Here is a 21,884-nt window from a genome sequence, read left to right as displayed (position 1 = left end):
CCCCCGCCCTCCCAGGTTTGAGAGCGTGGGAGGGAGGGGGAGACTCCGAGCGGCGGCGGCGCGGGCGCCGCTTCTCCCCCTCCCTCCCAGGCTCTCAAGTCTGGGAGGGAGGGGGAGCAGCGGCGCACGAAACGGCCGCTCGGGATCTCCCTCGCCCTCCCAGATTTGAGAGCCTGGGAGGGAGGGGGAGACTCCGAGTGGCCGCGGCGCGGGCACCGCTTCTCCCCCTCCCTCCCAGGCTCTGAACGGTTGTTTCGCGCGCCGCGGCCGCTTGGGATCTCCCCCTCCCTCCCAGGCAGCAGCAGCGGAGGTGAGCTAGGGCGGCCGTGGCACATTTTTAGGGGCGGCATTCTGGCGCCGGCCATGCCGCCCCTAAAAATGTGCCGCCCCAAGCACCAGCTTGTTTGGCTGATGCCTAGAGCCGGCCCTGGCTGGCACATGATGGTATATATCACATTGGTAGATGTGCAGGTAAACAAGCCCCTAGGAGAACACTTCAATCTCCCTGGTCACTCTGTGCCATAGAATGATAGCATTATGCCCCCCTCAAGGTGCCAGGGCAGGTGGTGACAGAATTCCTAATGGAGCTGAATGTTCCCTCAAATATCACAGGTCCTCAAAGATATTAAATGGAATTGCAATGTCTGTCACACACCCTTTTGGGGGCATGAGGCAGGAGAGAGGAATTTTACTAATGCTCCCTTAGGGATATCTCAAAGGGTGTAACTGAGCAGTTAAGGTGCTGCACTACAATCTCAATGATCATGGATTCAAGTCTCACACAGAAAGGTCTGCTCCAGTTCACCCAGCTGCAAAATGGGTACTTGATCCATCAGGTTAAGCCAAGCCAAGGTGGTTTGACGTGATTCTGGCCACGTCACACTTGTCTGTATGATTGACTACGAAACTGAGGTGTCTTAGCTGTGTCAGCCTCATCAGCCATTAGCTCAATGGAACTTTAACTGGGGCCATGCTGCGGGAATAGCAGGAGGAAATGTTTTCCCATGCTCCCTGAAGGGTCACGCTACGGGAGTAGCAGGAGGAAAAGTTTTCCCACGCTCCCGTAAGGCCATGCTGCGGGAAGTAGGATGGAGAGTTTTCCCATGCTCCCTTATGGCCATGCTGCGGGAGTATCGGGAGAGAGAGTTTTCCCACGCTCCCTTAGGGCCATGCTGCGGAAGTAGCGGGAAGGAGAGTTTTCCCATGCTCCCTTAGCCGCCAGTCATAGGGTGGCGCGCGGTGCATGTCGGTCCCGAGGCGGACTGTCCCCTCGCTGTGGGGCACTCGGAGTCTCGCCTGACGCCATGTTCCTTTGGGCCGCTGCCGCCCGGGGCCTCTAGCTGCTGCCGCCCCTGCGTGTCCCCGCAGCCTGTAGAGCCGCAGTCGCCGGCCGGGAGCAGAGCCCGGCCATGTCCGTCAAGGAGGGGAGCAAGGAGCCGCCGCTGCCTCTCGGCACCAGCGACCGGGCCGTTAAGGGTGAGCCCCGTCAGCGCCGCAACCGGTCCTCTGCGGAGTTAACGACACGGCTGCGGGGCGTGGGGCGGGATGAGAGAGAGAGGGTGGGGAGGCGTGTGTGTACGGGGGGCTGTGTGTGAGGGGGGTGCGTGCATAGGAGATGAGGGGCTGTATGAGTGGGGGGGTGTGTGCGATTGTGGGGGGTTGAGAGAGAGGGGGACTGTATATGTCTGAGCATGGGGGGCTAGGCATCAGTGTATGGGTGTCCCCGGTGTGTATTGTGGGATGTATCTATAAAGAGTACTCTGGAGGCTTGCGCACTGTAGACAGGCTCCTCTCTGTGTGTGTGCACGGTCTCCTCCACATGAGATCCTTGCAATGGTCTTTTGCTGTCTTAATAGTCAGTCCCTTCTCTCCAGCGTGCACCCTGACAGAACAGAGGAGGAGGGAGCATGGAGTAGTTGCCTCTTTTGCTATTGGTCACTGCTTTCAGGTTTCTAATTCTGATGGATTAGTGGCCAAAGTGCTGCAGGATGTGTAGACCCTTTTTTCAGGGTGCAACAGGTCTGTTCTTTTAGTGTTTTTACAAAAACAGACCTTCTTTATAATAGCATCGTTTTAAAATAGTAGCAACACGCATAAATTGTGGATTGTCAGGAGAAGACTGAGTGACCCATTAAGAACTTTTCCAACTTCAATTTGCATGAATCATATAGAACAAGATTTTTATTTTATGGTCTTCTATGTTTGATAATTAAACTGTATTTACCTGTGGTGGGGTTATTTATTTGAAGTGGCTTATTATTTTGTGCTTGTACAGTTTCTACGTAATTTAAGAGTTGCTGTTGTATGCAGCAATTTGTTTTGAACACTGGCATTCTTAGAAACACATTGTCTAAAATATGCTTTGAAACTACAGCCCTGAAGATTCAAGTTTTACATAATGGGGAAGCTTGAGAAATTAAAGGGACATATTTGTTTTCAAAGCATTGGACTCCCATAGTACATTTTGTAACTCAGCGTGTTTTCCAGAGTGCTTTACTTGCAATAAGGTGGTGTTCATTTTCAATTGCTTAACCTATTGATTTGTTTGAACAGTTGCAAAAAATAAAAGTAAAAAATACTACAAATGAGCATTCTGCCCTGTCAGTGGCTCTCAGAACTGTTAACACAGTGTTGTAATAATGCATAGTGCGGAGGCTTGTAATATTTTTTACACTTTGCAATTTGTTGCATGAAATAATTAGGTTAGGCCATTCAGACGATACAGGAGAACTAACAGTGAGTGGTTATTTCAAACTGCACTGGAAAACCTGCTGATTTCCAAACTCTCAAACAGTCCATGTTAATCATAACCCATGCAGTTAGCTATTCCAAAATCCAAGTTAAGACTGTTATTTTATACTTACAGAATTGTGTGCTGGGGATGCAATCTGGTTTTGACCCTGTCTATGTTGCATATAGAACCACTGTAAGTGTAACCAGGTTTTGATAGCTTCTTGATAGTAATTTGATAGCAATGACATCTAATATGGTTAACTGCCCACACAGGAGCATTTTCCTGATCCAACCATATGTTAATTCTGTTGGCTTGTCCACAGCTACCATGCTGCACAGTTATGTTGTGTCAGTGCCTTCTGGAGAAAATCTGGACAGTTAACCCATACTATCTCTGCTGCTGGTGTGAGGGGCAGAAAATGGTGGGCTTTTTTCACAAGGTGCAATGTGATTTGGGATACTTTTACAGCAGAGAGCTGGAAGGTAAGATCATTGGCTACAGTAGATGCTAAGTGATCCCATCTATGGGTATGTCTACACTACGGGATTAATTCGAATTTTGGAAACAGATTGTATAAAGTCGAATGTTTGCGGCCACACTAAGCACATTAATTCGGTGGTGTGCGTCCATGTACTGGGGCTAGCTTCGATTTCTGGAGCATTGCACTGTGGGTACCTATCCCATAGTTCCCACAGTCTCCTCCGCCCATTGGAATTCTGGGTTGAGATCCCAATGCCAAAAACATTGTCGCGGGTGGTTCTGGGTACATCCTCCCCCTCCCTCTGGGAAAGCAATGGCAGACAACCATTTTGCGCCTTTTTTCCTGGGTGAACAGTGCAGACGCCATACCATGGCAATCATGGAGCCCGCTCAGCTCAAGACAGCAGTCATGAACATTGTAAATACCTGCGCGTTATCGTGCAGTTTATGCTGAACCAGAACCTGCAAAACCAGGCGAGGAGAAGCAGGCTACGGCAGCGCAGTGATGAGAGTGATGAGGACATGGACCTGGAATTCTATCAAACCGCGGGCCCCGGTGCTTTGGAGATCATGCTGTTAATGGGGCAGGTTATAGCCGTGGAACACCGATTCTGGGCCCAGGAAACAAGCACAGACTGGTGGGACCGCATAGTGTTGCAGGTGTGGGACGATTCCCAGTGGCTGCGAAACTTTCGCATGCGTAAGGGCACTTTCATGGAACTTTGTGACTTGCTTTCCCCTGCCCTGAAGCGCCAGAATACCAAGATGAGAGCAGCCCTCACAGTTGAGAAGCGAGTGGCGATAGCCCTGTGGAAACTTGCAACGCCAGACAGCTACCGGTCAGTCAGGAATCAATTTGGAGTGGGCAAATCTACTGTGGGGGCTGCTGTGATGCAAGTAGCCAAAGCAATCACTGAGGTGCTGCTACGAAAGGTAGTGACTCTGGGAAATGTGCAGGTCATAGTGGATGGCTTTGCTGCAATGGGATTCCCTAACTGTGGTGGGGCGATAGATGGAACCCATATCCCTATCTTGGCACCGGAGCACCAGGGTAGCCAGTACATAAACCGCAAGGGGTGCTGCAAGCCCTGGTGGATCACAAGGGACGTTTCACCAACATCAACGTGGGCTGGCCGAGAAGGGTTCATGATGCTTGCGTCTTCAGGAACATTACTCTGTTTAAATGGCTGCAGCAAGGGATTTACTTCCCAGACCAGAAAATAACCGTTGGGGATGTTGAAATGCCTATCGTTATCCTTGGGGACCCAGCCTACCCCTTAATGCCATGGCTCATGAAGCCATACACAGGCAGCCTGGACAGTAGTCAGGACCTGTTCAACTACAGGCTGAGCAAGTGCAGAATGGTGGTAGAATGTGCATTTGGATGTTTAAAGGGTCACTGGCGCACATTACTGACTCGCTCAGACCTCAGCCAAACTAATATTCCCATTGTTATTGCTGCTTGCTGTGTGCTCCACAATCTCTGTGAGAGTAAGGGGGAGACCTTTATGGCGGGGTGGGAGGCTGAGGCAAATCGCCTGGCCGCTGATTACGTGCAGCCAGACACGAGGGCGATTAGAAGAGCACACCAGGAAGCGCTGCGCATCAGAGAAGCTTTGAAAACCAGTTTCATGACTGGCCAGGCTACGGTGTGAAAGTTCTGTTTGTTGAAAACCCACCCCCTTGATTGACTCATTCTCTGTAAACAAACCACCCTCCCCCCTTTGATCACAGCTTGCTTTCAAAGGAAATAAAGTCACTATCATTTAAAAATCATGTATTCTTTATTAATTGATTATAAACATAGGAAGAGAACTGATACGGTAGCCCGGGTGGGGTTTGGGAGGAGGATAGGAGGGAAGGAAAAGGCCTTCCCCCCTCCCCCCCCCGCGTTCTTGGGCGTCTGGGTGAGGAGGCTATGGAACATGGTGAGGGGGGAGGGAGGTTATACAGCGGCTGCAGCGGCACTCTGTGTTCCTGCTGCAGTTCCTGAAGCTCCACCAGATGCCGGAGCATGTCCTTTTGATCACGCAGCAGCCCCAGCGTTGCAGCCTGCCACCTCTCATCTCGAGTGTCCCTCATGACCTCATGTTCACTGGCATCTTTCCTGTACTTTGATACCGTGTCCTTCCACTCATTCAGATGAGCTCTTTCATTGCGGGTGGATTCCATGATTTCAGAGAACATTTCGTCTCGCATCCTTTTTTTTCGCCGCCTTATCTGAGATAGCCTTCGGGATGGAGGAGAGGGAGGCTTGAAAAATTTGCAGCTGCGGGAGGGAGGGGAGAAAAGGTAGAGAAGTATTTAAAAAGATACATTTTACAGAACAACGCTTATACTCTTTCACAGTGAACAACACTATTCACATTACATAGCACATGTGATTTCAGTACAAGGTCGCATTTTGCATCTTAATATTGAGTGCCTGCGGCTTTGGTGTTAGAGAGCACAGACGCAGGTCCGGGCAACAGAATTCGGCTTGCATGCGGCCATGGTAAGCCATTGTCTTTCGGCTCCTTTCCCACATAGCAAGCAAAGCCCGTTGAGTGCTGTGGTTTTCCTGTTAACGTGCAGCAGCAGAAACCAAACTAACCCCCCCCCCCCCCATCCAAGTCTGTGGGATGATCGCTTTACCCCTCCCCCCACCGCATGGCTGGTATCAGGGAAGATCCCTCCCCCTCCCGGCTAACTGCAGGGAAGGATTTCTCAGCCACAGGCAAACAGCCCAGTAGGAATGTCCACCTCTGTCCCCTTAATTAAATTCCCATATTTCAACCAGGTTACCATGAGCGATATCACTCTCCTGAGGATAACACAGCGAGATAAAGAACGGATGTTGCTTGAATGCCAGCAAACACCGGGACCATATGCTGCCAGGCTTTGTCATGCAATGATACCAGATTACTTGCTACTAGCATGGCGTGGTCAAGTGTCCTACCATGGAGGACGGAATAAGGCTGCACTGCCCAGAAATCTTCTGGAAAGGCTTTTGGAGTACCTCCAGGAGAGCTTCATGGAGATGTCCCTGGAGGATTTTCGCTCCATCCCCAGACACGTTAACAGACTTTTCCAGTAGCTGTACTGGCCGCGAATGCATCCCAGGTCTTCAGGGCAAATTAATCATTAAAAAACGCTTGCTTTTAAACCATGTTTTATATTTACAAAGGTACACTCACCGGAGGTCCCTTCCATGGCCTCATTGTCTGGGGGTTGGGAGGGTACTTCAGTCAGGCTGAGAAAAAGATCCTGCCCGTTGGGGAGAACGGAGTGCTGTGTGCTCTCCGCAAGCTCGTCATCATCCTCCTCATCTTCCCCGTCCGCAGAATCCTCAGGCATGGCTGAGATTACCCCCGCCTCGGAATCCATGGTCAGAGGTGGGGTAGTGGTGGCTTATGAATGAGTATATATGGTAACTGTTTTCTCCTGAATGGAGAAAAATGCAATCTTTCTGCAGTGCCCCCATTCAGCTTCAGTCAGTGACATTGAATGTCCCTGCACCGTACTGTATTGTGTGGTTCAGAAGTTGCAACATCATGTTGTGTCAAAATTATGATTAAATATAACTTGATTTCTCTTATTTTCCTTGTTTGCCAGTAACATTTAAGACTTTTCTGGTGCTTTTTACAGGTGTTTGTGATAAAAGTAATTGATTAGTGCTCTTATAACTGTTCAAACAAACTTTGGGTTCACAGATCATCCACAGATTTTGAATTTGTTAGTGTATTATGTCCTATATTGAGGAGAAGCCACTGTTTAACTACTTTCTGGCCATACTCATTTCACCAGCAGAAAGGGAAAAAGTGCTTGTGTGCTCAGATTACCATGATAGAATTCTGGGGTCCATATGGATATGTGTTCACTGCAGTTATGATGGGCATCTGGATCAGCCTATATTTTCACTCTCCCAACAACTCCCATCATCTTTGTCCCCCCCTCCCCCCCCAAAAAAAACTTTCCCCCTTGGTTTACTTTTTAAATTTATATCATCTCACTCTCTTTTGGGCAGTCACCTGCATACAACAAAGCATGTGCAAGTTTTCTCTTGACTCCCCCTGAAAAGGCTGCTTGTCCTCTCAGTAGTTTCCCCAATCCTGGGAAAGCACTAGTGGCACTCAGGCTGCTTTGCTTTCAGCCGAAGGAGTAAGTAGATACAGTAACTCTCTGCTCATTCCCTCTCCAAATTTCTTCTCCTCTTGGATGTGGAGGCAAGTAGTTCTTTCAAACTCTGCTTATATATAGACTTTGGTATTTCCAGCTGTCCTTTAAAATAGATTGCAGTACAGTTAAGGTAATCCCAAGAGGTGATTGTTTAAAACTGAGGAGTTGTTTAAAAGTGATGGAGATTAATCATATTCACGGTAGACTACTGAATAAGCAATTGAAGGCCTTTGAATTTCAAAGACATGCTTTTATCCCTGCTGATATTTTGCTTTCAGAACAGTATCAGTGTTTGTTCTGCTTACTAATTATATCTGGCTGATGCAAAGGAGGAAGACTACTCAAGGTTTCCAAGAAAACTGACTCCAGTAGATACAGTGATTGTAACCACTAAACTTTTAGTTAATTACCAGTCCATATGCTGACAAACTGTTATATTTTTAAATAGTGCAGTGTGTTTTATGTCAGAATGAGAAGGTAAAGCAAATGCTTGTTTTATGAAAGTAATGTAACTTCTAAAATTTTGCCATGATCAAAGTCATGCTGCAGTTAAGGGTGTGTGATGTGGAAACTGGTATCCTTAAAACACATTTGTTTTTCTTATAAGGGGCCTTTCAAAACTTTCAGTTAAAATAATAGGGTAAGTAGATTGTTTGTCAATACACTTTTAAATAGATATTGAAAAGTTTAGGGAAACCTTAAGGCTCCTGAAGTAGGTTACAGCTGCAAGGAAGCTGCACCACTGTGAAGGAAGCTGTTGCACAGTTCAGAAACGTTCTGATGGGTTTAAACCCAAAGTCTAAAGGTCCACAGGATCTAAACAGCTTTATTTATGCATGCATTGGAATGCACAAGGTCCCAAGCATTTACAAAAATGTTAGCAAAGTGGTGAATTTTGTGGCATCTTGGAAAAAGGGCAGATTCTACAGTTGTTGAATTGCAGAGCCCCTGGATCCTTAATTGAGATGAATAAGGTAGTTCACACCTTTTAGAACTATTGATTTAGGCTCTCTATGGCCTTGGCTACACTTGCGAGTTACAGCGCTGTAAAGCCGCCCCCAGCGCTGTAACTCACTCCCCGTCCACACTGGCAAGGCATTTGCAGCGCTGTATCTCCGTGGTTGCAGCGCTGCATGTACTCCACCTCTCCGAGAGGAATAGCGTGTATTGCGCTGCCGCTGCGGCGCCAGTGTGGCCGCCCAATGCGCTGTGAATGGCCTCCAGAATTATTTGGCAGTATCCCACAATGCCTGTTCTAGCCACTCTGGTCATCAGTTCAAACTCTACTGCCCTGGCCTCAGGTAACCAACCATGTGACCCACCCTTTACATTCCCTGGGAATTTTAAAAATCCCCTTCCTGTTTGCTCAGCCCGGCATGGCGTGGAGTGCTTTCAGCAAATCTTTCCAGGTGACCATGCCTCCACGCGCCAAGCGAGCCCCAGCATGGAGCAATGGCGAGTTGCTGGACCTCATCAGTGTTTGGGGGGAGGAAGCTGTCCAGTCCCAGCTGCGCTCCAGCCGTATGAATTACGATACCTTCGGGAAGGTATCAAAGGACATGATGGAAAAGGGCCATGACCGGGACGCCCTGCAGTGCAGGATTAAAGTGAAGGAGCTGCGGCGTGCCTACCGCAAAACCCGCAACGCAAACGGCCGCTTGGGTGCTCCCCCCGCGATCTGCCGATTCTACAAAGAGCTGGATGCGATACTTGGGGTTAACCCCACCTCCACTCCAAGCACCACCATGGACACTTCAGAGCCGGTGGGGGGGGGGGGGGGAGGAGGAAGAGGAGGAAAACGGGAGTGATGGTGGGGGGCCGGATGGAGACACCCCGGAATCCCTGGAGCCATGCAGCCAGGAGCTCTTCTCGAGCCAGGAGGAAGGTAGCCAGTCGCAGCGGCCGGTACTTGGTGGAGGACAAACACAAGAGCAGGTTCCTGGTAAGCGTTTTTTTTTCGGGAAGGAATTTTTTTGGTGCGGGCTCTTTGGGAGAGGAGGGTTAGGCATGCATGCCTAGATGCAGAATAGTGCATTGATGTGGTTTATCACATCGCGGTAATCGGCCTCGGTAATCTTCTCGAATGTGTCATCCAGAACATGTGCAATGCGCTTGTGCAGGTTTATCGGGAGAGCCACCGTGGTCTTTGTCCCAGCCAGGCTAACGTGTCCGCGCCACTGTGCCGCGAGGGGCGGGGGGACTATTGCTGCACACAGGCAAGCTGCATATGGGCCAGGGCGGAAGCCGCATTGCAGTAGAAGACCCTCCCTTGCTTCCCAGGTCACCCTCAGCAGCGAGATATCGTCCAGGACGAACTCCTGTGGAAAATGTTGGGACAGTGTTCAGTGTAGGTGCCCCCTGAAGCTGTTGGCTCTCCCCAAGGCACAGAAACCCAGAGGACAGTGCAGCCCTGAAACAATCAGTCCCCCTTATCATTTTGAGGCTCCCGTGGGATGTGTGCTCTGTTTCGGACGGGAAAATTATGCTATTGTGTAGACCCTATGTTTTCTACTCCTTAAGTGCGGGGGGAATCATTACTCTGTCTGGTATAAACAATGCTGCCTCTGTTAAATGTTGCATTTTGCCTATACAGCTGCATCAACCTTGAGACCTCAGCCGTCCCTCTTATCGCCTGCTCAGAGACTGCAAAGACTCAGGAAGAGACCGCGAAAAAGCACAGAAGATATGCTGCCAGAAGTGATGCGGCAATCTATTAAAGAGAATGAGAAAGCACAGAACTGGAGGGAGAGAGAAAGCAGGATCCTCCAGGAAAATGCAGCGCACCGGCAGCAAAGCACCGCGCACTGGCAGCAAAGCACTGATTGGCTCATAAGCATCTTGGAGCGCCAAGCAGACACTATCCAGGAGCTCGTAGCCATGCAGAAAGAGGAGCAGTACCGCAAACGCCACCCCCCCCCCCCACAGCCCTTGTCCCAAAACTCTTTCTGTTGTGCCCCACTGTCACCTCCAACCCACTTTCCCCAATTCTGTGTTCTTCATGCCACCCGCTGCCTCCAACACCAGTATCTTCACCACCCAGCCCTGAAAACCATGACCCTTACCCTCTTCACTCAACCCCCATCACCATGCAGTATAGCTATCCTGAAGTGCAGCACTCACTGCACAGCACACCAGACAGGACATACGCGAATCTGTGATCGTACTGTTCCCCACTCCACCCCCTTGTTTCTTTTCAATAAATAAATTTTTTTTCTTTTCAATAAATGGATTTTTTGGCTTTGCAAACATTCTTCATTATTGCATAAAGTAAAAGACTCCTTAGCCCAGTAAATAAATAGGCACTGCAAGTCTGCTTGTCTGCTTAGCAAACACTGATTCCTAAAGATTGGAACTACTGCACTTCACTCCCGTGCAGGTCACAGATATCACTGCTGGTTTTCAGCCTCAAATTGCTCCCTCAAGGCATCCCTAATCCTTGCAGCCCCGTGCTGGGCCCCTGTAATAGCCCTGCTCTCTGGCTGTGCAAATTCAGCCTCCAGGTGTTGAACCTCGGAGGTCCATGCCTGAGTGAAGCTTTCACCCTTCCCTTCACAAATATTATGGAGGGCACAGCACGCGGATATAACCGCGGGGATGCTGTTTTCGGCCAAGTCCAGCTTCCCATACAGAGATCACCAGTGGGCCTTTAAACGGCCAAAGGCACACTCCACAGTCATTCGGTACCGGCTCAGCCTGTAGTTGAACTGTTCCTTGCTGCTGTCAAGGCTCCCTGTGTAGGGTTTCATGAGCCACGGCATTAATGGGTAAGCGGGATCTCCAAGGATCACAATGGGCATTTCAACTTCCCCTACCATGATCTTCCGCTCTGGGGAAAAAGTCCCGGCCTGCATCTTCCTGAACAGCCAAGTGTTCCGAAAGATGCGTGCGTCATGCACCTTTCCGGGCCAGCCTGTGTTAATGTCAATGAAACGCCCACGGTGATCCACAAGCGCCTGGAGAACCATAGAGAAATACCCCTTCCAATTAACGTACTCGGATCCTAGGTGGGGTGGTGCCAGAATAGGAATGTGCGTCCCATCTATTGCCCCTCCACAGTTAGGGAACCCCATTTGTGCAAAGCCATCCACTATTTCCTGCACGTTACCCAGAGTCACGGTTCTTCTGAGTAGGATATGATTAATGGCCTTGCAAACTTGCATCAACACGATTCCAACGGTCGACTTTCCCACTCCAAACTGGTTTGCGACTGACCGGTAGCTATCTGGAGTTGCTAGCTTCCAGATTGCAATAGCCACCCGCTTCTCCACTGGCAGGGCAGCTCTCAATTTCGTGTCCTTGCGCCGCAGGGTAGGGGCAAGCTCCTCACACAGTCCCATGAAAGTGGCTTTTCTCATCCGAAAGTTCTGCAGCCACTGCTCGTCATCCCAGACTTCCATGACGATGTGATCCCACCACTCAGTGCTTGTTTCCTGAGCCCAAAAGCGGCGTTCCATGGTGCTGAGTATGTCTGTGAATGCCACAAGCAATTTCGTGTCATACGCGTTACGCAGCTCGATAGCATCGTCAGACTCCACTCTCACTGTCACTTTGGATCTTAAGGAATAGTTCGACAGTCAAACGTGACGTGCTGGCGAGATGTCAGCATACACCTCAGCAGTTCTGGCTCCATTTCCCGCAGACAGATCGCGCTGCACAGAAACCGTTGAAAGATGGCGCCAAAGGTGGACGGAAACAAAGGGATTTCTGGGATGCGAAGCGATGCATCACGGGGCGTTGGGACAGGATCCAGAATGCCCCGCACCTACGCCCCCTTCCCACAACCCACGGCGCCAGAATGGGAAGAGGTGCTCTGTGGGATAGCTGCCCATAATGCACCGCTCCCAATAGCGCTGCAATTGCCGCAAATGTGGCCACGACAGTGCGCTGGGCAGCTGTCAGTGTGGACAAACTGCAGCGCTTTCCCTACTCAGCTGCACGAAGTCAGGGTTAACTCACAGCGCTGTACATCTGCAAGTGTAGCCAAGGCCTTTATCGGTTTGTGCTCACTTCATGTTTTCAGGGTTATGTCTGCAGCCATAAGGGCTAGGGCATGTCTACAGTACAAAGTTAAGTGGACATAAGGCAGCTTACGCTGACCTAACAATGGCTTTGTCTACACTAGTACTTACGTCGGCAAAATTTTTGTCGCTCAGGGGTGTGAAAAAACCACTTCCCTGACCCACAAAAGCACTGGTGTGGATGGCGCTATGTCGGCAGGAGACGCTCTCTCGCTGACATAGCTACTGCTGCTCGTTGGGGTGGTTTAATTATGCTGGCGGGAAAGCTATCTCCTGCCAGCATAGAATGGCTACATGGGAGACCTTACAGTGGCGCAGTTGCAGTGGGTACAGCTGTGCTGCTGTAAGGTCCATAGTGTAGACATAGCTGAAGTAAGTACCCACTACTGTGTTTTTTCTGCCGCTGTACCTTAGCCGATACGCTCACCTAGTAAATCCACCTCAAAGAGAGGCGTAAGGCTTAGGTCGATGTCGTTTGGGTGACAGTGTCTGTGTAGGAACTGCCTTATTTGAATAGCTGTTGACTGTCAGGGTGGCTGTCAGCTGGAACCATGAAATTGACAAGAACGTTAATTTCACATTGGTAGGATCCCTGTTTTGAAATGTAGAATGGAAGAATTACTTCTTGTGTCTTGCTTACAACACTCCTACTAATACATCCCAGAATGATTGCTTTTTTTGCAAGAGTTACACTGTTTATTCATATTTAGCTTGTGGTCCACTATGACACCCAGGTCCCTTTCCGCAGTACTCTTTCCTAGGCATTCATTTCCTATTTTGTATGTGTGCAACTGATTGTTCCTTCCTAAGTGGAGTACTTTGCATTTGTCCTTATTGAATTTCATCCTATTTACTTCAGACCATTTCTCCAAATTGTCCAGATCATTTTGAGTTATAATCCTATCCTCCAAAGCACTTGCAACCCCTCCCAGCTCGGTATCCTCCACAAACTTTATAAGTGTACTCTCTATGCCATTATCTAAATCATTGACGAAGATATTGAACAGAACCAGACCCAATACTGATCCCTGCGGCACCCCACTCGTTATGCCCTTCCAGCATGACTGTGAACCACTGATAACTACTCTCTGGGAATGGTTTTCCAACCATTTATGCACCCACTGTATAGTAGCTTCATGTAGGTTGCATTTCCCTAGTTTGCTTATGAGAAGGTCATGTGAGACAGTATCAAAAGCTTTACTAAAGTCAAGATATACCATGTCTACTGCTTTCCCCATAGCCACAAGGCTTGTTACCCTGTCAAAGAAAGCTATCAGGTTGGTTTGACATGATTTGTTCTTGACAAATCCATGCTAACTGTTACTTATTACCTTATTATCTTCTAGATGTTTGCAAATTGATTGCTTTATTATTTGCTCCATTATCTTTCCAGGTACAGAAATTAATCTGACTGGTCTGTAGTTCCCCGGGTTGTCCTTATTTCCCCTTTTATAGATTGGCACTGTATTTGCCCTTTTTCAGTTTTTGTTCTTTCCCTATTTTAGCCTATGATCCTTCCTCATTTTCACTGGCATTCACTGTTAGATATCCAATCACCACCAACCTTCTTGGTGAAAACCAAAACAAACAAGTCATTAAGCACCTCTGCCATTTCCACATTTTCTGTTGTTGTTCTCCCTTCCCCCCCCCCCCCCCAATTGAGTAATAGGTCTACCCTGTCCTTGGTCTTCCTCTTGCTTCTAATGTATTTGTAGAATGTTTTCTTGTTACCCTTTATGTCTCTAGCTAGTTTGATCTCGTTTTGTGCCTTGGCCTTTCTAATTTTGTCCCTATATACTTGTGTTATTTGTTTATATTCATCCTTTGTAATTTGACCTAGTTTCCACTTTTTGTAGGACTCTTTTTGAGTTTCAGATCATTGAAGATCTCCTGGTTAAGCCAGGGTGTCCTCTTGCCATGCTTCGTATGTTTCCTATGCAGTGGGATAGTTTGCTCTTGTGCCCTTAATAATGTCTCTTTGAAAAACTGCCAACTGTCTTTAATTGTTTTTCCTCTTAGACTTGCTTCCCATGGGATCTTACCTGCCAACTCCCTGAGTTTGCTAAAGTCTGCCTTCCTGAAATACATTGTCTTTATTTTGCAGTTCTCCCTCCTACCATTCCTTAAAATCATGAACTCTACCATTTCATGATCACTTTCGCCCAAGCTGCCTTCCACTTTCAGAATCTCAACCAGTTCCTCCCTATTTGTCAAAATTAAATCTAGAATAGCCTCTCCCCTAGTAGCTTTCTCCACCTTCTGAAATAAAAAATGGTCTCCAATACATTCCAAGAACTTGTTAGATAATCTGTGCCTTGCTGTGTTATTTTCCCAACAGATGTCTGGCTAGTTGAAGTCCCCCATTACCACCAAGTCCTGTGCTTTGGATGATTTTGTTAGTTGCTTAAAAAAAGTGTCATCCACCTCTTGTTCCTGGTTAGGTGGTCTGTAGTAGACCCTTAGCATGACATCACCCTTGTCTTTTACTCCTTTTATCCTTCCCCAGAGACTTTCAACAAATCTGTCTCCTATTTCCATCTTGACCTCAGTCCAAGTGTATATATTTTTAATATATAAGGCAACACCTCTTCCCTTTTCCCCCTGACTGTCTTTCCTGAGCAAGCTGTACCCTTCTATACCAATATTCCAGTCATGCGTATTATCCCACCAAGTCAACTATGTTATAGCTGTGTTTATTTTCTGGCATTTCAAGTTCTTCCTGCTTATTCCCCATCCTTGGACTATAAGGTGGATAGAAAGGGGTTACAGTGGACGAGAAGCTGGATATGAGTCAACAGTGTGCCCTTGTTGCCAAGAAGGCTAACGGCATTTTGGGCTGTATAAGTAGGGGCATTGCTAGCAGATTGAGGGACGTGATCATTCCCCTCTATTTGACATTGGTGAGGCCTCATCTGGAGTGCTGTGTCCAGTTTTGGTCCCCACACTACAAAAAGGATGTGGAAAAATTGGAAAGAGTGCAGCGGAGGGCAACAAAAATGATTAGGGGGCTGGAGCACATGACTTATGAGGGGAGGCTGAGGGAACTGGGATTGTTTAGTCTGCAGAAGAGCAGAATGAGGGGGGATTTGATAGCTGCTTTCAACTACCTGAAAGGAGGTTCCAAAGAGGATGGATCTAGACTGTTCTCAGTGGTACCAGATGACAGAACAAGGAGTAATGGTCTCAAGTTGTAGTGGGGGAGGTTTAGGTTGGATATTAGGAAAAACTTTTTCACTAGGAGGGTGGTGAAGCACTGGAATGGGTTACCTAGGGAGGTGGTGGAATCTCCTTCCTTAGAGGTTTTTAAGGTCAGGCTGGACAAAGCCCCGGCTAGGATGATTTAGTTGGGAATTGGCCCTGCTTTGAGCAGGGGGTTGGACTAGATGACCTCCTGAGGTCCCTTCCAATCTGATATTCTATGATTCTCACATTAGTGTACAGACATCTAAGATACTGATTTGATTTCCCCCCCCCCCCCCCCAGTTCTGTCTTATCTCTCCCTTATCCCTGCTATAACAGCCCATGCTCCCCCAAATTCCGACCCTTCTCTCAGGTGTCCATGTTTTTGACTTACCTGTGTGGTCTTTGGTCACTTTCCCCCTTGGAAACTAGTTTTAAAGCCCTCCTCACAAGGTTAACCAGTCTATATCCAAATATGCACTTTCCCTTCCTCGATAGGTGGACCCCATCTCTGCTTAGCAGTCCTTCCTGGAACAGCATCCTGTGGTCGAGGAAGCCAAAGCCCTCCTGGTGACACCATCCTTGCAGCCAGGCATTTGCCTCCAGGATGCATCTGGGCCCCTACCCTTGACCGGAAGGATTGAAGAGAACACCACCTGTGCTCCAAACTCGCTCACCCTTACTCCCAGAGCCTTGTAGTCACTTCTGATCTGCTGAGGGGCATACCTCACAGTATCATTAGTGCCCACATGGATGAGTAACATGGGGTAGTAGTCAGAGGACCAGATGATCCTTGGCAATCCCTCCGTAACATCTCGGATATGGGCCCCTGGCAGGCAGCATATCTCCCGGGATGCCATGTCAGGGCGACAGATGGGTGCCTCCATCCCATTCAGAAGAGAGTCACCAACCACCACTTCCCTACGTTTCCTCCTGGGAGAGGTGGCTGCAATCTTCCCAGTCTTGGGGGTACATGGCTTCTCCTCCTCTACCTTCGGAGGTGATTCCTCATCGCTCGTTGCCAGGGCAGCATAGCGGTTTTCCATCACCATGGTGGGTGGGTTGGAAGTAGGGGTGAAGTACTACCTGCTGCCAGAAGTAACCAGCAGCCAGTGTCCTCCTTGTGACAGAGCCATACCCTCCTCCCCCGGTGGTGTGACAGCAGTCCTCTGTAGCTGGATAGCTTCCTCAGCCTTGCATGTCTCCATATGAATACTCTCAAGGAATTCCTCATGGGCCCGGATGCTCCTCAGCCTAGCCACCACTTCCTGTAGCTCTCCCATTTGCTTCCTGAGAGATTCTACCAGCAGGCACCTTTCACACTGGATGGTCACCTGAGCCTGGCTTTCTGTGAGTGGGAAATATAGCCCACAATCTTTGCAAATCCAAACCAGGATCTGGGTAGAGGCATCCATGGTTAGGTTGTCTGTCTGGATACAGGCGCAGGTGGAGGAGACAGGAGCAGCGTTGGCACTGGCGATGCAGCCCTTCCTCACCATAGCTATTATATTATGACTCCCTCCCACAAACTCCCTCTCTAACTCCCCTGGTTGCTAGTATGGTATTACCACCCTTACTTCTGCGCTGCAGAAGCTGGGCCCTCAGTAAGCAGCCACCACTGTTACCAATAAAACAACAAGGTTTGGCCATTAGTTCCATCAAAGTCTATCTAGCAACTATTTTGGCCTTCCACCCTCCAACTGATGATTGTTCTTGTTTTTCAGTTCTGTGTAAATATGTTTTTCGAAGGGTCTGGAAAGGTTGTACCCTCAGGTAGATGTTCCTTTTCTCTTGGGACTTGAACCTTGTTTTGTCAGGACTAATGGGTCCTCCCTTTGAGCCCTTAGCTACCCTGTTCCGTGTTGCATCTCTCGATGAAGGTGGCCTTCATAGTGGCAATCACCTCATCCAGGAGAATAGGTGAATTACATGGACACGGTTTATCTATGCTCCCATCCAAAGTTTCTTACAAAAGTGGTATGTATCTTTTCCATTTTAGTCAGGCAACATACCTATTTTATTTATTTACAAATCCTCAAGCCCATAAGGACAAGGAGAGATTACACACTTCGGATGTCAGGAGAGTGTTTGGTTCTGTCCAAATAGAATTCTAACAGTGTAGATTGTCCTCCCAATTATTTGTGGCAATTGCAAAAAGGATGAAGGGACTGTGTGTCTCTTCTCAGAAGATCTCATCTTGGATATTCTCCTGTATATGCTTGTGTTACAACTTGGCCAATGTAGCTATACCAAGCAGAGTAATAGCACATTCAACAAGATCTCGTGCGGCCTTGGTGGTCTTCCTAGCTCAAGTGCCTGTCCTGATCATTTGTAAAGCTGCAACAGTCTTCAGACCATACCTTTGTCTCATATCACGCCATCTCTCAGCAATCTTGTGATGATGCCAGGTTCGGACGTATGGTTCTCCAATCCTTATTCAGGTTCCAATCCAACCTCCAGATAGAATTACTTGTGAGTCACCTGCAGTGGAATGAACATGTGCAATTATTCGAAGAAACGGTTATTGTTTCTGTAAGTGTTGTTCTTCAAGATGTGTTGCATGTGTACATTCCATGATATGCACCCTCATCGTCCTCTATATTGGAGTCTTTCTGGTAAGAAGAAGATGGGAGGTGGGGTTTGAGTTGGGGGTGGTTCTGCCTTTTACCATTGCACAGCAGTGTGAGGCAGTATAGGGCACATGCGCTGCCCCCATGTGTACTGCTGAGAGAAAATCTCCAACAGTACACTGGATGCACACACACCTGAAGTGGAATGGATGTGTGCAACACATTTCGAACAACAACAGTTACAGAACAGGTTAGTAACCATTTCTTATTTTGCAGTCCCCATTCTGCCTGTTTGTCTATACTTACTTGATTTGGCCTTTGTCTGTCTGCTTGTTAATTTTGGAATCACTTTCTAAAAATGCATGTAGAAAATCATGTTGACTAAAAATTTAAATACTGGTATATTTTAGGGATCAAATTAGTTATTCTTCTTTCTGATCACTAGTTCAGGTCCAGTACTTGGAAGAGTTTACTGATCCTGAAAGTAGCTTTTCTCTTCCTGCCAAAGTTATTCTAGCTCAGGCAAGCCATAAGGTGATGGTCCCATACAATCCTATTTTTCTGACTACTTTGTTTTTTTCTATTTTTTGTGATATTTTTGTATTGACTTATTATATGAAAACACAAAAAATTGAAAAAGTTAAATAACGTACTGCTGGGATATGTTTCCAAATACCACATGCTTCGTAGGGTCTCCAGTAGAATTATGCAGTTTTACAACTCATCAAAGCTGCACGACCAGATAATACAAAACCAAACAACACTACATAGACATAACACATTAGGGTGGGAGTTACAGTAGAAAAATAGGAGAAGACATAAATAGGAAAAGGAGGGTAGGAAGGGACTTGGGAGGGGAGGGAAAGGAGGAAGGGAGGAGCTAGGTGGATTGGAGGTCTGGTATTTAGTAGTTTCAATGATTTGTATCCAAATGTATCTAAAAATGGGGTCTAATTTCTTCGAACTCATAACTTGGACATGAGTTTTAGCAGCTTATATCTGAGGCCTTGGCTACACTTAGGACTTCCCAGCGCTGCCGCGTGAGTGTAGTCGCGCTGCCAGCGCTGCGAGAGCGCTGCGAGAGCTCTCTCGCAGCGCTGTAAGTACTCCATCTCTCCGAGGAGAATAGCTTGCAGCGCTGTGAGCGAGCGTGCAGCGCTGCAGGCTCTGATTACACTGGCGCTTTACAGCACTGTACTCGCTGCGCTCGGGGGGGGGCATTTTCACACCCCTGAGTGCAGCAAGTTGCAGCGCTGTACAGCACCAGTGTAGCCAAGGCTTAAGAGTTTAGAGTGGAAAGTTTCTGTTGTGTGGGCTTGGCAAAAAAATACATTCTCTCTTTGATCCAGCTGGGTGGCTGTAGAGTGGTAGCTGCTGGCTGGGAGCTCAGCTCTGAAGGCAGTGCCACCGCTAGCAGCAGCGCAGAAGTAAGGATGACATGGTATGATATTTCCACCCCTTACTTCTGTGTTGAGGCCTTCAGAGCTGGGTCCTCAGCCAGCAGCTGCCACCATCTCTAAAGGCCGCAGTGAAGAAGGGTGGCATGGTATGGCACTCTTTGCACTGCTGCTGGCAGGGTACTTCCTTCAGAGCTGGGCACCCAGCCAGCAGCCGCCGCTCTCCAGCCACCCAGTTCTGAAGGCAGCGTCGCTGCCAGCAGTAGGCATAGAAGTAAGTGGGGCAATACCATGACCTCCCTACAATAATCTTACGATTCCCCCCTCACAAACTTTTGTGTTGGGACCCCCAGTTTGAGAAATGCTGGTCTCCCCTGTGAAATCTGTATAATATAGGGTAAAAGTACACAAAAGACCAGATTTCATGGGGGAGACCGTGTTTTCACGGCCGTGAATTTGGTAGGGCCCTAACTATAGGGCAGGTTCCCAGGCTCAGACCTGCCTATCTTCCTTGGGATGTAGGATGCCTTTGTACAGCTGTCCTAGACCCTGAAATGGTTGTTTGAACCCCTCTGAGCCGCTTGAGTAGCTTGCATGTGCTCCCTCAGAGTTCCACCTAGGTTGTAAGTACTCTGGGTTTCTAGTTTAACCCTTTCAGGGACTACATGGCAGGAAAGCAAGGAACACAGGCATAGCAAAGGATTTTCTTAACCACAGTGATTTTACTTCTAAATGACTCAGAGTTACAGATCTTTGAAAATAACGCAAGTCCTGAGACATACTCTCCCTTAGTCTGAGCTCACTTTTTCTGTGAGCCTGAGGTTCGGCAGCATTTCAGGCTGGGCAGAGTCCATCCTGTCCTCTCTTCCTTGCAAGTCATAAGAATATAAGAACGGCCATACCAAAGGTCCATCTGGCCCAGCATCCTGTCTTCCAACAGTGGTCAATGCCAGGTGCTTCATAGGGAATGAACAGAACAGGTAATCATCACGTGATCCATCCCCTGTCGCCCATTCCCAGCTTCTGGCAAATAGAGGCTAGGGACACCTTCCACGTCCATCCTGGCTAATAGCCACTGATGGACCTATCCTACATGAATTTATCTAGTACTTTTTTGAACCCTGTTATAGTCTTGGCCTTCACAACATCCTCTGGCAAAGAATTCCACAGATTGACTGTGTATTGTGCAAAGAAATATTTCTTTTTTGTTTATTTTAAATCTGCTGCCTATTAATTTCATTGGGTGACTCCTAGTTCTTGTGTTATGAGAAGGAGTAAATAACATGTCCTTATTTACTTTCTCCACACCCGTCATGATTTTTTAGGCCTCTATCATATCCCCCCTTAGTCGTCTTTTTTCCAAGCTGAAAAGTCCCAGTCTTATTAATTGCTCCTCATACAGAAGCTGTTCCATATCCCACTTAATTTTTTTTGCCCTTTTCTGTACCTTTTCCAACTCCAATATATCTTTTTGAGATGGGGCGACCACGTCTGCACGCAGTGTTCAAGATGTGGGCATACCATGGATTTATATAGAGGCAAGATGATATTTTCTGTCTTCTTATCTGTCCCTTTCTTCATGATTCCCAACATTCTGTTCGCTTTTTTGATTGCCGCTTCACATTGAGTGGATGTTTTCAGAGAACTATCCACAATGACTCCAAGATCTCTTTCTTGAGTGGTAACAGCTAATTTACCTGTATAGTTTTATATTTATATTTCATTTTATATTTATAGTGGGGTTATGTTTTCCAATGTGCATTACGTTGCATTTATCAACATTGAATTTCATCTGCCATTTAGTTGCCCAGTCACCCAGTTTTGAGAGATCCCTTTGTAACTCTTTGCAGTCTGCTTTGGACTTAATTATCTTGAGTAATTTTGTATCATCTGCAAATTTTGCCACCCAACTGTTTACCCCTTTTTCCAGATCATTTATGAATATGTTGAACAGTACTGGTCCCAGTACAGACCCTTGGGGAACACTACTGTTTACCTCTCTCCATTCTGAAAATTGACCATTTATTCCTACCCTTTGTTTTGTATCTTTTAACCAGTTACTGATCCATGAGAGCACCTTCCCCCTTATCCCATGACAGTTTACTTTGCTTAAAACCTTTGGTGAGGGATCTTGTCAAAATCTGAAAATCTAAGTAAATTTTATATCCACTGGATTCCCCTGGTCCACATGCTTGTTGACTAGAATTCTAGTAAATTGGTGAGGCGTGATTTCCCTTTACAAAAACCATGTTGACTCTTCCCCCAACAAATCATGTTCATCTATGTGTCTGATAACACTACTCTACAGCCAAAATGCTTCTGAAATAAATGTAGTCAAACTTTACTA

The 21,884-nt window shown here is 47.6% G+C and overlaps 1 protein-coding gene across 4 annotated transcripts in view; it reads left to right on the top strand.

Annotated features, from left to right (window-relative positions):
* The first annotated feature begins 1,242 nt into the window (after positions 1-1,242).
* The window catches only part of PPP3CB (protein phosphatase 3 catalytic subunit beta), a 112,864-nt gene continuing 92,222 nt past the window's right edge, over positions 1,243-21,884 (top strand). For all 4 annotated transcript variants that reach the window (XR_003370095.2, XR_002909150.1, XM_024218764.1 and 1 more), the window contains exon 1: positions 1,243-1,476. Coding sequence is in view for 2 of the 4 variants with exons in the window: in XM_024218764.1 (XP_024074532.1) it covers positions 1,410-1,476 (67 nt within the window). In the remaining 2 variants the exon portion in view is untranslated. The remainder of the gene's footprint in view (positions 1,477-21,884) is intronic.

This window comes from Terrapene carolina, unplaced genomic scaffold, assembly GCF_002925995.2.
Source record: "Terrapene carolina triunguis isolate 2854851 unplaced genomic scaffold, T_m_triunguis-2.0 Scaffold310, whole genome shotgun sequence".
NCBI classification, from domain to species: domain Eukaryota; kingdom Metazoa; phylum Chordata; order Testudines; family Emydidae; genus Terrapene; species Terrapene triunguis.
The sequence above is the reverse complement of the archived record's forward strand: the minus strand, read 5'-3'. Positions and strand labels throughout refer to the sequence as shown.